General features: G+C 39.4%; 1 protein-coding gene across 2 annotated transcripts in view; it reads left to right on the top strand.

Moving 5' to 3' along the window:
* Nucleotides 1-15,614, top strand: part of MRPS5 (mitochondrial ribosomal protein S5) — a 31,732-nt gene extending 16,118 nt beyond the window's left edge. Inside the window, exons 8-12 of one of the 2 annotated variants that reach the window (XM_060117205.1) lie at nucleotides 1,422-1,468; nucleotides 1,939-1,996; nucleotides 2,304-2,366; nucleotides 5,652-5,788; nucleotides 8,650-11,932. In XM_060117205.1, the coding sequence (XP_059973188.1) occupies nucleotides 1,422-1,468; nucleotides 1,939-1,996; nucleotides 2,304-2,366; nucleotides 5,652-5,788; nucleotides 8,650-8,874 (530 nt within the window). In that variant the 3' untranslated portion in view covers nucleotides 8,875-11,932. Of the gene's footprint in view, nucleotides 1-1,421; nucleotides 1,469-1,938; nucleotides 1,997-2,303; nucleotides 2,367-5,651; nucleotides 5,789-8,649 lie in introns of both variants that reach the window. The other variant, XM_060117206.1, reaches the window with a different exon arrangement.
* Nucleotides 15,615-15,889: the final 275 nt, after the last annotated feature.

The raw sequence follows: 15,889 nt of genomic DNA on the forward strand, positions 1-15,889 counted from the left end.
ATTATACCCAGAGATTTATATATTAGCATAAATGGATTCCCCCTCATTTTTTTGTATTGATTGCATAGTGTTCCAGTGTATGGATAGCGTAATTTTTGTAACCTTTTACCTATTGCTGAATATTTATGTTGTTTATACTTTTTTTTTTTTTTTTTTTACTATTTATAAAAACAGTGAGCTTCTTATACATGTCATATGTTGTACTTTTGCAAGCATACCGATAGGGGAAATTTCTTGCAGTGAAATTGCCGCCTCTAAGTTACATACATTTGAAACGTTAATGAGTATTGCCAGATTGCGCTCCCAAAAGGCTGCATCCGTTTATGTTTATCTGCACCATCGCACCCTTGCCAGTCCTGGATAGAGTCAGACTTTACTGATTGTAAGTAAGCGACGATATGAAACTTAACTCATAGTTTTGATCTGTATTTCTTTAGTTATGAGAGTTAGGACACCATTTTACATGTCTGTTGGCCATTATAATTTCCTTTTTGAGATCTGTTAGTTCATGTGTTTCACCCACTTTCTATTGGGTGATGATTCTCCTCATTGATTTTCCTCTTTGTATGTTAAGGACATTAGTCCTTTATCTATCATATATTTTGACTTAGTTTTAAATTTTTTCCACATGAAAGTTTTTAAATCACAGAAGCTTTACACCTTTAAATAGCAAGTAAGTTCACCCATATATTCCTCAAGGACTTATATGGTTTAATTTGTTTTTTTAAACTAGTAATTGTAATCCACAGCCCCTTTTGCCCCAGCTTCTCAGATGTCTTGCATATCTCATGGAACAGTATTATGTTACTTTTCTGTGTATAATTTAAAAACAAAATACATTCTTCACAATAAATAATGGTGATAGCAAATAATGCAAACATTTTCTTAACGTGTGGTAAACCTCATTTCACAGGATTAAGCATTTACAAACTCAGGAATCATTGATTTTTATTTCCGGGTTAACTGAAATCTGAATTGCGTTTGAAAGTTCCAGTGAAATCGTGGTTTTACTCTATAGCAGTGTATGTTTTTTTCCCAACTGTTCTGGTTATTTTAATCTGTTTTCAGAATTTGTGAAAACCATTTACCTTATTAATTTAGCATGGTTAGGGATTTTTTGGGTTTTTCGTTTGTTTTTTTATTCAGTGTAGTTCTATCTAGAAATTTATGAAAGGTAATGTTATGCATCTAACCTTGAATTTCTTAGGTACGTTCAAATGTAATGTTTCCAAAATGCCCCAAAACAAAGAAGCAAATCTCTGTAGCCTCATGCTTTGTCATTTGTTTTGGATAGCGGGTTTTCTGTGTGCAGAAGAAAGATGAACTACTGTGAAATGTAGGAACTGAAAATTGAAATGTGGTAAAAGACATTTTGTGCCAAATTTATGCCCCTTTTCATAGTTTTGCTTTTTCTTTTAAAGGTTTTGCCATTGGGAAAGCCACTGAACGGGCAGATGCTTTCAGAAAAGTATGTACATTTTCCCTTTGTTAACAGTAAAAGACCAATATGCTATGTGCTAGACATTGTGGGAACCACAAAAAAATACTTACTGTCGAAGGTTACTTACTTACTGTCAAATACTGGCAAAGGTTACTTATCTCAGAAAAAGCAATTTCAGGAGTGCCTGTATTCTTGCATCATTTCTATCAGACTTGTAATTGCTTACCAAAATTACGAGACAACAGGGAATGTTTGAACACTGTCAGAGATATTAAGGAATTGTTTTGGGTTTTTTTTCTGGTGTGATAGTGATGTTATACTTACTTTTTTTTTGTTTTTTTTTAATTCTTAGCTTTTAGAAGTATATACTGAAATTTTTGTGTAAATTTGAAATTTTCCATAATAAAATATTTTATAAAAGGTATTTTTTGAAATCCCTGAAGAAATGTAAATTCTAACAATAGATTTAAGAAAAATATTTTCCTTCTTTCTTTCAGGCAAAGAACAAGGCAGTTCACTACTTGCATTACATAGAACGATATGAAGACCATACAAGTGAGTTTTAATCTTTTCTTTTAAAATTTGCAGGATTATATTTGTTTCATTTATGTGTGGCAGTATATCTCTGTGGGTGTTTCTGTGTTTCCCTGCTTGTTTCTGCATTCTTACATATAAATATATAAAATGTAGAAACAAACTTTCTCTCCTGAGAAGGTTAGTAATGAGTGAAATTGGAGTTTGTTGCTCATCCTTGGCCAACGCGGGGTGGCTGCTTAGGGTAGTATTGATTGCTTTGTGATATTTGCTAGAGCATTAAAGCTATACCCCTAACCCTTCTTATGTTTATGTTTTTACCCTCCAGTATACCATGATATTTCTTTAACATTTAAAAGGACGCATATCAAGATGAAGAAACAACCCAGAGGTAACTAAAAAAACTCATAATTTGTTGAAGATAAAGCAGAGAAACTGTACCAATTTCATCCTGCCCTCTATTTTTGCTCACCTTTACCTGAACTCATTTTGAAAACACCAAAATGTAAAGGCCTAAGTTAGATTTAAGAAGATTGAGGCTTTTGGGGAAATAAAAAGCAGTCATCCTACCCAGGCTCTCATGATTACAAACACTTCCAGGGGTGATTGTAGGTGGGAAGAGCACTGAATGAATAAGAAACAATAACTGAGTGAGTGAATAGTTGGGTTTGTAGTGGGAACATTGGTTACTCCTAGACAATTCATTGATGCTACTAGATGGTTTTTTTTTTTTTTTTTTAATTTATTTTTGGCTGTGTTGGGTCTTTGTTGCTGTGCGTGGGCTTTCTCTAGTTGCAGTGAGCGGGGGGCTACTCTTTATTGTGGTGGCTTCTCTTGTTGCGGAGCACGGGCTCTAGGCACGCGGGCTTCAGTAGTTGTGGCGCACAGCCTTAGTTGCTCTGCGGCATGTGGGATCTTCCCAGACCGGGGATCGAACCCGTTTCCCCTGCATTGGCAGGTGGATTCTTTTTTTTAAAAAAATAAATTTGTTTATTTATTTTGGCTGCCTTTGGTCTTAGTTGCTGCACGCAGGCTTTCTTTAGTTGCGGCGAGCAGGGGCTACTCTTCGTTGCAGTGTGCGGGCTTCTCGTTGCAGTGGCTTCTGCTGTTGCGGAGCACGGGCTCTAGGTGTACGGGCTTCAGTAGTTGTGGCACGCGGGCTCGGTAGTTGTGGCACGCGGGCTCAGTAGTTGTGGCTCACGGGCTTAGTTGCTCCACAGCATGTGGGATCTTCCCGGACCAGGGATCGAACCCACATCCCCTGCATTGGCAGGCGGATTCTCAACCACTGTGCCACCAGGGAAGTCCCTGGCAGGCGTATTCTTAACCACTGTGCCACCGGGGAAGTCCCAGATGGTTCTTTTCTTACAGCTTGTTCAGTTCCACTCAGTTATTCTCATCATCAAGTATTGATTGAACATCTTCTGTGAACCAGGTGCTACACTGAGCTCTGAGGTTCCAGAGGTGGACCTTCTTCCTGTCTTGGAAAGAGCAGGCAGGCAGAGTTCAGGGTCATGGAGCTATGCCAGTCATGCCCAATGGTCTCGAGGTGTAGAATTCTTGAACATTCTGATTTGTGTTTCACTTGTGGTTCTACAGTAAAAATTATTTCATATAACTCTAGGTATACTTACAAGGTCTGGATCAGAAGATAAAATATTAAACAGTATTTAAATTTTTCATGTCAAAGCTTCTCATACAACTTTGCTAGAGCTATGGCATGGAAATAAACCAAGAGAAAAAAAAATCAAATACAGTACCAATTGTATTAGTGCACCAGAACTTGCCTTCTGCTTTAAAGTCATAATTAATCATTCATATGCCAGATAAAAACCATTTATCTTATTATTAGAAAAAGTATTGAGTTGAACACTTAGACATTAAGGTTTAGACCTGTGCTAAGGTGTATCCCATGTGGTAGTTGGAGCCTGTGTGGCTATGGAGCACTTGAAATGTGGCTTCTGAGAGACCCTGTAAGTGTCAAATACCACCAGATTTCAAAGACTTAGTATAAAAAAAAAGAATAAGAAATATCTCAGAAATATTACTGTATTGATTACATGTTCAAATGATAATGTTTTAGACATACTGGGTTAATAAAATATATTACTAAAATCAATTTTAAAGTTTTTTTAAAAACTTTAAAAAACATATCTGCAAGAGAATTTAAAATCATATATATGGCTTACATTTGTGGCTTGTGTCATGTTTTTGTTAGACATGTTACTTTGGATACATCTTTATCTGAATGATTTTGGAAAGACTGCTATAATTTTAATTGCAGAAGTTACCCTTTTTATCTTCCCTGTCTTCTAATCAAAGCTGTATTTTTCAGTCCTGCCTTTAAGGCATGTGCTGAGGTCCATGCCTGGTTAATCAGAATGTTAAGAGTCTAAATTTGGGCCTTTTCTCTACATCATTCCCACCTGCATTTGCCAGGTGCTGATCTAGGCTCTGGAGATATAGCAGTAAGCAAACAATATCCTGGCTCTCGTGGAACTCGCATCCTGCTGAGGGGAAACATCGGATAACAAGTTTGGCTGAGTGCTTGAAAGCAGCCATCAGGGTCTGGTTTGCAGGGGAGGGCATGGGGAGGGAGGGAGGAGGCCACCTTCACTAGTGGTCAGGGAAGGTCTCTTTGAGGAGGACGTATCTGAGTGAGACATTGAAGGTAAGAAGGGGTCATGCAGGGAGAGCAGGCTGAGGGAAACACTGACTGCAAAGTCCTTGCGGCGGGAAAGCCAGCACACGGAGGGTGGTGTCTCTGGATGAAGTCGGTGAGATGTCGGTCACAGAGGGCTTTGAAGGCCGTGGAGTTCTTTGTTACAGTCGACCCTTGAACAGCATGGGTTTGAACTGCTCGGGTCCACTTATACTCGACTTTTCTTCTAAATACTGCAGTGCTTCACGGTCCGTGGCTGGTTGAATCCATGGATGTGGAACCTTGGATATGGAGAAACTGAGGACATGGAGGACCGACTATAAGTTAGACTCAGATTTTCCACTGTGTGGAGGGTCGGCTCCCCTAACCTCCACACTGTTCAAGGGTCAACTGTACTTATTTTAATTCAAGGGACAGTGCGAAGTGAAGGGCTTTAAATGGGGAGTGATGTGTTTGCTTTGTGTTTTTAAAGCTCTCCCTAGGGAAGGGGTTACAGGTAGACAAGAGCAGGGCGAATGGCTGGAGGGGAAACCACCCAAGATTTAGAGGCCAGCAAGGAGGTGAGAAGGATGGGCCAGTAGCTAGGAGGAAATCTGGGAGAGGGTGTGTTACCGAAGCTAAAAGAGTTTTTCCAGGAGGAAGTGGATGTCTCTGCTCAGTGCAACTGAGCATTCAAGGAGGGTGAGAACAGATGTGTCCATCGAGTCTTAGTTAACATGGACATGGGGCGCCAAGAACCTTCAGGTATCTCTGTTAATCTTAATAGCCCTGTTTTTTTTGCCCATATGTTAAACTTATATATTATTTCTTTAATCCTTATAACATCTCATTTAAATAAATGTCAGTGTGGAAGTTAAGTAAGTTGTGAAGTGTCACCCAGCTGGGAAGTGGTGAAGCCGGAATGTGAACGAGTGTCCCCTAAACCCAGAGCTGGAAGCTGTGCGAAGCCAGCAGGTGATGCCGCCTGCACTGTGGGCAGTGGGCAGGTGTTTGACTTGTTCTTCCTCTTTCTAGGCTATGGCCTCCGCTGCCACCGGGCCATCATCACCATCTGCCGGCTCATTGGCATCAAAGACATGTATGCCAAGGTCTCTGGCTCCATCAACATGCTCAACCTGACCCGGGGCCTCTTCCATGGGCTCTCCCGCCAGGTAACTTCCCTGGGCTCTGAAACAGAAGGGCTAGTTTGTATTTCATTTGTGTGCTCTGAGACCACCATCTCCTGGGCTGTCCTGGAGTTGCTCTTGGGCCACCTGAGGACTGGGCATTCTTCGTTGTCTGTGGCTGCATCAGGTTAGTTAATCCAGCTGACAAGTTAGTTCATGAGAATTATCCTGTAGAAAAATACTCCATGGGTGTTTTGAAGTTTTAAAATTAAGTATTTTTAAAAGCCAGTAATTATAATCTGTTTTATTATGGAAAGAATACCTGCTTGTTCTAAAGCTCCAACAACATAAAGATGTAAAGTAAAAAGAGAAAGTCTGTTTCCTAATTTCCTCTGTTCCTTTGGAACTGGGGTGAAGCCCTTCGGGCACCTCTACTCGAGAGCCGTCTTCAACTGAAGCACAGTCAGCTTTCAGGTCACCTGTATAGGTAGTTCAGAGGGACATCTGAGTCAGTAGGAACATGAACATTAGTAGTTCAGGTAATTTCTCCACATAGATGGGAGCTCTGGGCTCCTGCCCAGCTCACCCCCTCAGCCTCGGCTAGGCTCACAATCACTCCAGCGGTAGGGAGGAAGGGCTGTCGCTGCACGGGGCCCCCCGCCTCTGGGCCGCCTCTCTGCCAGCTCGGTGGGGCTGGCTTGTGCCTTGAAAGGATGGGTGGACCTTAGCAGAGCTGGGTGAGCAGAAAGACAGCCAGCTTCAAGAGACATTTGCTGACCTCCATTTGCTGAGGACTTTGACAGGCTTCCTGACAGTGTGATGGCTGTTTCTGAATAAAGGGATCCATGGAATAATTGTAGCCGTCTCTGTTTAAAATAGGAAAATTAATTGAAAGAAAAAGCTTTGCTTAAAAAACCTTTTTTGAACGCTGTGTTCGTGTGTGTGTGTTTGTGTGTGTGTTACTACTGTCTAAAACGTGTGTGTGTTACTACTATCTAAAACGTCCTTCAAAAGCACTTCTAAATTTACACTTACTGTTAAGAGGTTTAATTGTTTGATGTAGCTAAGATATTTGTTTTAGATAGGTCATATTTATGGTCAAATAGACCTGTTCTAAAATGCCATCAGCTATAAAAAGTTGCATTGTGCTACTCAAAGAAAAAAAATGACACCAGTGTAAGCAACATGCCACTGATTATAAGACACTCCAATTTAAATTATTTTATGTTTTTTTTTTAATGAATCAGCTCTTCTCTTTTCTAATTTCAAACGTATATAGAATTAGAATAGTACAAGGTGTGCATAAAGTCTGGAAACATGAGATTGTACATTTCTCATGGTATTTTAGGTATTTTAATTACTATCAATAAACCATCCATTGAGTTTATTTGCCTTTTTCTGACTTTTATGGCTACCTTCTGTTATGAATCCCCATGGCTCTCTTATACAGCATCAACAGTTAGCAGCTCGTGGCCAGTTTTGTTTCTCTAAACCACCCGCAACCAGCCCTAGTCATTTTGACCCAAATCTCAGATATCAATATATTTCACTCATAAATATTTTATCATGTATCTCTAAAAGATAAGGATTAAAAAGGACCCGACAATACTACTATCATACGTAAAAAATTAACAGTAACGAGATATCAAACATCTAGTCAGTGTTCATAGAAATGTATCCATTTGTCAGATTAAAAAAAATTTTTTTAATTAATTTATTTTTGGCTGCTTTGGGTCTTCGTTGCTGTGCACGGGTTTTCTCTAGTTGTGGTGAGCGGGTTGACTCTTTCACTGTGGTGCACAGCCTTCTCATTGCGGTGGCTTCTCTTGTTGCGGAGCACGGGCTCTAGGCGCGCGGCTTTCAGTAGTTGTGGCACGTGGGCAGGCTCAGTAGTTGTGGTGCACGGGCTTAGTTGCTCCGCGGCATGTGGGATCTTTTGGGACCAGGGCTCAAACCTGTGACCCGTGCATTGGCAGGCGATTCTTTTTTTTTTTTTTTTTTTTTTTGCGGTAAGCGGGCCTCTCCCGTTGCGGAGCACAGGCTCCTGACACTCAGGCTCAGCAGCCATGGCTCACGGGCCCAGCCGCTCCGTGGCATCTTCCCAGACTGGGGCACGAACCCGTGTCCCCTGCATCGGCAGGTGGACTCTCAACCAGTGTGCCACCAGGGAAACCCGGCAGGCGGATTCTTAACCACTGCACCACCAGGGAAGCCCTAAAAAACTTTTTAAAATACAATTTGTTTGAATTGGGTTTCAGAAAAGGTCCATACATTTTAAATCTTTGCTGTCTTTTAAGTCACTTATAATCTGTAAGTTCCCCTCTTTTTTTTCCTTGCATTTTTTTATTGTTGAAGAAATCAGGTTGTTTGTCCCAGTCTGGTGCTAAATATCTGAGGATCCTTAACATCTTCTCTCCCTGCATGTCCTATAAATTGGTAGCTAGAGCTGGGACATGATGAGGTTCAGGTTCAGTTTTGGGTACAGTATCGCACATGATCAGGAGGGTTAGGAAGGCAAGAGACCGGAGGGCAAGGCCCTTCCTTTATCCCATGGGGGTGGGGAGATGAGGCTGAGATGATTCTGCCCACAGCAGGTCACCATAGTTTAGCCACAGCAAGTTCCTCCTCTTTAAGTTACAGACTTAAGTTTATTGTGTGTTTTATTTTTAAAGTACAATCTTGTTTTTAATCACTCTTAAATAATTCAGTAAGCAAATAAACTTGATATTATATTACCTGGGCCATGTTTCCTGCTGTAATAATCACCCTCAGTTAATGAATTTTCAAGAGTTGCTACATTTTAATCAACCAAACAGTTTTGGCCATGTAAGATAAGTATCAGGGGTGGACCATGTTAGACCAACCTCACAGACCTAACCTCGTGTTCTCAATTTGGTCATGCCCAGGAAACCCATCAACAGCTGGCTGATAAGAAGTGTCTCCATGTTGTGGAATTCCGGGAGGAATGTGGCCCTCTGCCCATCGTGGTTGCCTCCCCCAAGGGGGCCTTGAGAAAGGATCCGGAGCCGGAAGATGAGGTTCCAGACATCAAACTGGACTGGGAAGAAGTGAAGGCCGCACAGGGTATGAAGCGCTCTGTGTGGTCAAATTTAAAGAGAGCCGCCACCTAGGCCTCCCTCTGGCCTGGCTCAGCCTGGCATCTCTTGCTTCGGGCACCTGGGAAAGACTCAACCCCTCACCCTTTGGATTGTCACTTTTTTTTTTTTTTAAAGGAAAGGCCAACCTTACATTTCTTTATTTACAAATAACAAATAATTATAGATTTAATTTATTGAGCACGTCCTATATACCAATTACTGTGATAGGAACTTTACATACATATCTTAGTTAAAAACTACTTTAAATATTCATTTAAACTAGCAAATTAGGGAGGCAGGGTTTCTAGTCTGACCTAATAAGAAATAATATGCAGTCAAGCTCTAGTTACTTGACTGTAGTCACACAGCTAGAAAGTAGAGGAAAATGGGCAAACTTTGTTCTTTTTGACTCTAGAAATTCTCCTTTTTAGTAAACCTCTTTGTATCGATGTTTTAGTGGTTGCTCTAGGTATTATGTTATACCTATATCACTTATCACCAGTCTACTGGTGTTGACTTTTTACCAGTTTGAGTGAAGTATAGGAATCTTACTTCCCTTTAAACCCCTTTACCCTCACCTGTTTCTATAATTGTTTTAAAATTTCCTCTGCCTATACTGAGAACCACATTAGACAACATTATAGTTTTGCTTCAACCATGAAACTTAATATAAAAAACTAAAGAAGAAAAAAAACAGCCTATTTTATTTACCCATGTTTTTGCTCTTTCAGTCGTTCGTTCTTCTTTCCTGATATTCCGAGAGTCCTTTTGTCATTTTGAGTGGGGAAAAGCCAAGATCCCCTCCTGTGTGTCTCCTTAACTCTCACAGTACTACCACACTCCCAGCACTTCTGACAGCAGATGTGGGGGGTTTCCCCTCACCAAGCAGTCCTCTGCAATACCAACTGCATGTCCTACAGTTTAACTCAGTTCTGACACTGTCTACCTGGAGGTAACATCAAATTCCACTGGTTAAAGGCTCAGTCCCATAAGACCGCCCCCACTCCACTTCACACCAATTGCAAGTCTGGTTGTCACCTGTGCTTCTGACTCATCAGCTGTAAATCAGAGGTTCCCATGACTCCCTCATTGTGTTTGATTAATTTGCTAGAGTGGCTCACAGAACTTAGGAGTACAGTTTATTTATTGCCTACCAGTTTATTATAAAAGGATATGATAAAGGATACAGATGAACTTCCAGATGGAAGAGAGACAGAATTTTAAAATTTTCATGAAGTCTAATTTGTCTGTTTTTCTTTTGTTGCCTGTATCTTTGGCGTTCTATACAAGTAATTATTGCTAAATCCAGTGTCGTGAAGCTTTTGTCCTATGTTTTCTTCTAAGAGTTTTATAGTTTTGGGTCTTACATTTAGGCCTTTGATTTCTTTTGAGTTTGTTTTTGTGTATGGTGTTAGAGATCAACTTCATTCTTTTGCATGTGGATATCCAGTTTTCCCAGCAACATTTGTTGAAAACACTGTCCTTTCTCCATTGAATGGTCTTGGCACCTTTGTCAAAAATCATTCAACCATATATACAAAGGTTTATTTCTGGGCTCTCTGTTCTATTCCATTGGTTTACATGTCTGTCTTTATGCCGGTACCACACTGTTTTGGTGACTATACCTTTGTTGGATATTTTGAAATCAGAAAGTATGAGTCTTTCTGTTTTGTTCTTTTTCAAGGTTGTTTTGGCTAGTCAGGTGTCCCTTGAAATTCCATATGAATTTTAGGATGGGTATTTCTGTTGCTGCAAAAAATATCTGTGGGATATTGATAGGGATTGCACTGAATCTGTAGGTCACTTTGGGTAGCATTGACATCTTAACAATATTAAGTCTTCCATTACATGAACGTGGGTATGTGTTCACTTATTTACATCTTCTTTAATTTCTTTTAGCAATGTTTTATAGTTTTCATTGTACTTTCACTTCCTTGGTTAAATTAATTCCTAAGTATTTTATTCTTTTTGATGCCATTTTAAATGAAATTGCTTTTGTAATTTCCATTTGATAAGGGATATTGGTCTATAGTTTTCTTGTAGTGTCTTTGGCTTTTCTATCAGGGTACTGCTAGTCTCATAGAATGAGTTAGGAAGTATTCCCCCTCTTCAATTTTTTGGGGAAAGTTTGAGAAAGATTAATATTAATTCAGCTTTATATGTTTGATAGAATTCAACAGTGAAGCCACCAGGTCTAGGGGTTTTCTTTGTCAGGAGATTTTTTTTTTTTTTTTTTTTTTTTTTTTTTGTGGTATGCGGGCTTCTCACTTTCGCGGCCTCTCTCCCATTGCGGAGCACAGGCTCCGGACGCACAGGCCCAGCGGCCATGGCTCACGGGCCCAGCTGCTCCGCAGCATGTGGGATCCTCCCGGACCGGGGCACGAACCCATGTCCCCTGCATCGGCAGGCGGACTCTCAACCACTGCGCCACCAGGGAAGCCCTGTCAGGAGATTTTTGATTACCTACTTAATCTCCTCAGTAGTTATAGGTCTATTCATATTTTCTATTTCTTCATGATTTAGTTTTGGTAGGTTTTGTGTTTTTATGAATTTGTTCATTTCATCTAGCTTACCCAATTTATTGGTGTACAGTTGTCCAGTATACTCTCTTATAATCCTTTTTATTTCTATAGAATCAGTATTAACAACCTTACTTTTATTTCTAATTTTTTAGTAATTTGAGTCTTCTCTCTTTTTATTCTTAGTCCATCGAGCTAAAGGTTTGTCAATTCTGTTGATCTTTTCAAAGAACCAACTCTTGCTTTCATTGATGTTATTCAGTTATTTTTCTATTCTCCATTTTGTTTATCTCTGCTCTAACCTTTATTATTTCCTTCTTTCTGCAAGTTTTGGGTTTAGTTTATTCTAGTTCCTTAATTTATAAATTAGGTTGTCAATTTGAAATCTTTCTTGGTCTTCAGTGTAAGCATTTATAGCTGTGAAATTCACCCTTTGCACTGCTTTGTTGTGTCCCATAAATTTTGGTATGTTGTATTTTCTTTTTTATCTATCTCTAAGTATTTCTAATTCCCTTTGTGATTACTTTTTTGATTTATTGATTGTTTAAAGTGTGTTGTTTGATATCTACAAATTTGTGCATTTCCAAGTTTTCCTTTTGTTATTGATTTCTGACTTCTTGTTGTGGTTGGATAAGTTACTTTTTATAATAGTTATCTTTTAAAATCTGTATGACAGTTTCTGGCCTAACATGATGTAGCCAAATTTTCTGATGAGATCTGCTGGTAGTTTTAATGAGGATCCCTTGTATGTGATGATTTACTTCTTGCCTCTGAAGATTGTCTCTTGGTGCTTGTCCTTTGAAAATTTGATTATAATGTGTCTTGGTGTGGATCCCTTTGAGTTTATCTTACTTGGAGTTTATATTTTAGATGTTTATATTCATGTCTTTCATCAAATTTGGGAAGTTTTCAGCCATTACTTCTTCAAGTGTTGTATTCTCCCCTTTTATCTTTTTCCTGGGAGTCCCACAATTTGCGTGTTGATCTGTTTGATACTGTCCCACAGGTCCCTTAGCGCTGTTCATTTTTCTTCAATCTTTTTCTTTCTGTTCCTCAGATTGATAATTTCTGTTGTCCTGTCTTTAAGTTAATTTGACTGTTTTGCCTGCTCAAACCTGCCTTTTAATCCCTTTAATAAAAATTTCCATTTCAGTTATTAAAATATAGCTACAGAATTTTTTTGTTTGCTTCGTTTTAGGTGTTCGATATCTTTATTGGTGTTTCCATTTTGTTCGTACATTGGTTTTTTTGGTTTTGTCCCCATCTTCCTTTAGTTCTTTGAGTGTCTTTAAGACAGTTGTTTTAATGTCTTTGTCTATTAGATCTGCCATTAGGTCTTTCTCAGGGACAGATTCAAAAGTAGACATTTTAATCTAATAATGTGGTAACTCCAGAAATCAGATTCTCCTCCTTCCCCAGGGTTTGATGTTTTTAAATGTTTTAAATTTATGTATGTATGTATTTATATTGTTGTAGGTTGCCTCTATGTCAAGAATATGCCAAGATGTAAACTTAAGGTCTTCTCAGGTCTTTTCTGAGTCTGTGCCTTTCCCTGGGTATGAATGGTCACTTTATAATGTTCCTTGTATATGCAGGTCCTTTTGAACCTCCTACTCTTTAATGTGTGACCCCCAAAAGGTGAAAAAGAGAAAAATGAAGAGAAGGGGAAAAGGGCATTATCCCTTTAAATCCCCTTAGAGTCACTTCAGCTGGAGGTGGAGGGACTTCGAACAGTTGTGGGAGGTGCAGCAAAATTAGCCACCAGCCTTTTTGTCTACACCTCTGTGATCAGAGGCAGCAATCAGTGATCAGAGCAGAGATCCCTGGTATTTGGGGGACAGGGTCCTTTTTGCTCACCCTGGCTTCAGCAAGCTGTGTGCAGGCTGCTCCAAGGACACTTGCACAGCTGCCTGCCACGTGGCTTAAAGCAGGGGTGGGTAGCTGCTACTGTGCTGAGTGACGAAACTGACCAAAATTAGCCACAATTTACCACCCATGCATTTCCCTGAAAGTCAGAAACCTTCAATAGACTCCACCATTCCAAAACAGTTACATCAGATTCTGCCAGCACAGTTGTTATTTAGATGGGGAGACAGATTCCAAGTGCCTCCTGCAACCAGAGGGTTCTGAGAACCCTTTCTTGTTGCCCTTGTTCTCTGTTTCTATTGTTGTCTTCCACCCCTGTCTGCTTTGTGTGTGTGTGTTGTTGTAATTGAGCATTTTATATGATTTCATTTTCTCTCTCAGCATGTCATTATACTTTTGTTTTTTAGTGGCTGCCCTAGAGTTTCCAATATAAACTTACAACTAATCCAAGTCCACTTTCAAATAACACTGTACCACTTCATGGGTAGTGCAAGTACCTTATAATAATAAAGTATTTCTTATTCCTCCCTCGCGTCCCTTAATGTCATTCTTTTCACTTATACATAATTTATAACCAATGATACACTGTGACTATTTTTATTTTGGACTAACTGTTATATGTTAGATAACTAAGAAAACATTTTTATTTTTCCTTCACTTACTCCTTCTTTAATGCTCTTCCTGTCTTTAGGCAGACCTGAGTTTCTGGCCTGTATCATTTCCCATCTTTCTGAACAGCTTCTTTTAACATTTCTTGAGAGGCACGTCTACTTGACAAATTCCCTAATTGTTGTTTGTCTGAGAAAGTCTTTATTTCTCCCTTGCTTTTGAAAGATAATTTTACAGGATACAAAATTCAAGGTTGGTGAGATTTTTTTCCCCTCAACACTTTAAACATTTCATTCCACTCGCTTCTTACTTGCATGGTTTCTGAGGAGAAGATGGATGTAATTCTTATCTTTGCTTCTCTGGGTGAGATATTTTTTCCTTTGGCTTCTCTCAAGACTTTTCTTTACCTTTGATTTTCTGCAATTTCAGAGGGTACTTTTTTTTTTGGCTATGTGGCTTGTGGGATGTCAGTTCTGTAACCAGGGGTTGAACCCGGGCCACAGCAGTGAAAGCCCGGAATCCTAATCACTAGGCCATCAAGGAACTCTCTGATTTTCTGCAATTTCAGACTTCCACATATATGGTCAATTGATTTTTGACAGACTCCAAGGTAATTCAAGGAGGAAAAGAAGTCTTTTCAACATTTAGTGCCTGGAACCCTTGGATATTCATATGGAAAAGAAAAAGCTTGACCTTACTTTAGGCTACACACAAAAGTTAACTCAAAATGGATCATAGACCTAAATATAAAAGTTAAGTCAATAAAATTTCTAGAAGATAATCTTGAAGACCTCAGGGTAGGCAATAACTGATCTTAGGAACACAAAAATATAAATCATAAAAAAGATACATTGGTAGACCCGTTTTCATAAAAAATAAATGTCCTGCTTCTCAAAAGACACAAAAAGAAAACAAAAAGACAAGCCACAGATTGGGAGCAAATATTCACAACACATATAACTGACAAAGGACTTGTATCCAACTTGGGTCATGCATCCCTCTGACAATATGTACACTTGCTTCTCATTATTTGTTCTGTACTGTGAATTTCCCAACTTGCTAATACTCATTTGTACCCCTGAAGTGGATCCTTATGGTACTTCTGGGTCATTTGTGGACATGTGCAGAGTACTTGGGAATTTGAGTTGCCAGATGTGCACATTCTGGCTGAGGTTGAACAAGGTGATGCTCTGCTTTCATGTTTCAGCCCTCGTCCTGTAGCCAAGTATCCTTTTCAGGGTCTGTTTAGCGCCATGTGTTTTGCATTTTTGTGCTTTTTGTTGGTGATTTTACTTTTTAAAATAGTGCTCAAGCACAGTTAGTGCTGACTAGTGTCCCTAAGCGCAAAAAGGCTGTAATGTGCCTTATGGGGAAAATACCTGTGTTAGATAAGCATTCAGGGATGAATTATAGTGCTGTTAGTCATGAATTCAGTGTTAATGAATCAACCAAATACATTAAATAAGGTGTCTTTAAACAAACAGATAAAACAAGGTGATGTATTTGCCAACTGGTGAAAATGTAGTGACCATAGGCTTATAGAACCTAATGCTGTATTTATCCTAGGAGCAGTAGTTCAGTATTTACTAAGCCAGTGTTTGTGGTGACTTTATAGAAGCTAGTTATTGTGAATAATGATAATCAAATGTATATCTGCTATGTATATGTGAAGCATTGCTCTGTTGCATTCAAGATTTCAGAGCTATTTATTTGATGATTGGAGGGAAATTATTTTTAACCCAAATTGTATACGCTGCTGAACTATTAATCAAGTGCAAAGGTAGAATAAAATATCTTCAAACACAAGCAGTCTAAAAGCAATCACCTCAGTCCCCATTGAACTATTTCCTAGGAAGTAACTAAAGCATGTGCTCCCCCAAATGAAGGAGTGAGCCAAACAAGGGGCAAGGGTTATATGGACCACAGGAAACCAGAGAGCAACGTGGCAGGGAGATGAGGGAACATGCAGGGTGATGATGAGGGGACAGCTGGGCACAAGGTCCCAACAGGACAACCAGTTCAGATTGCAAAGCTCTGGGAGAGACTAACGTCCA

The sequence above is a fragment of the Mesoplodon densirostris genome, chromosome 14 (assembly GCF_025265405.1).
Source record: "Mesoplodon densirostris isolate mMesDen1 chromosome 14, mMesDen1 primary haplotype, whole genome shotgun sequence".
Lineage (NCBI taxonomy): Eukaryota > Metazoa > Chordata > Mammalia > Artiodactyla > Ziphiidae > Mesoplodon > Mesoplodon densirostris.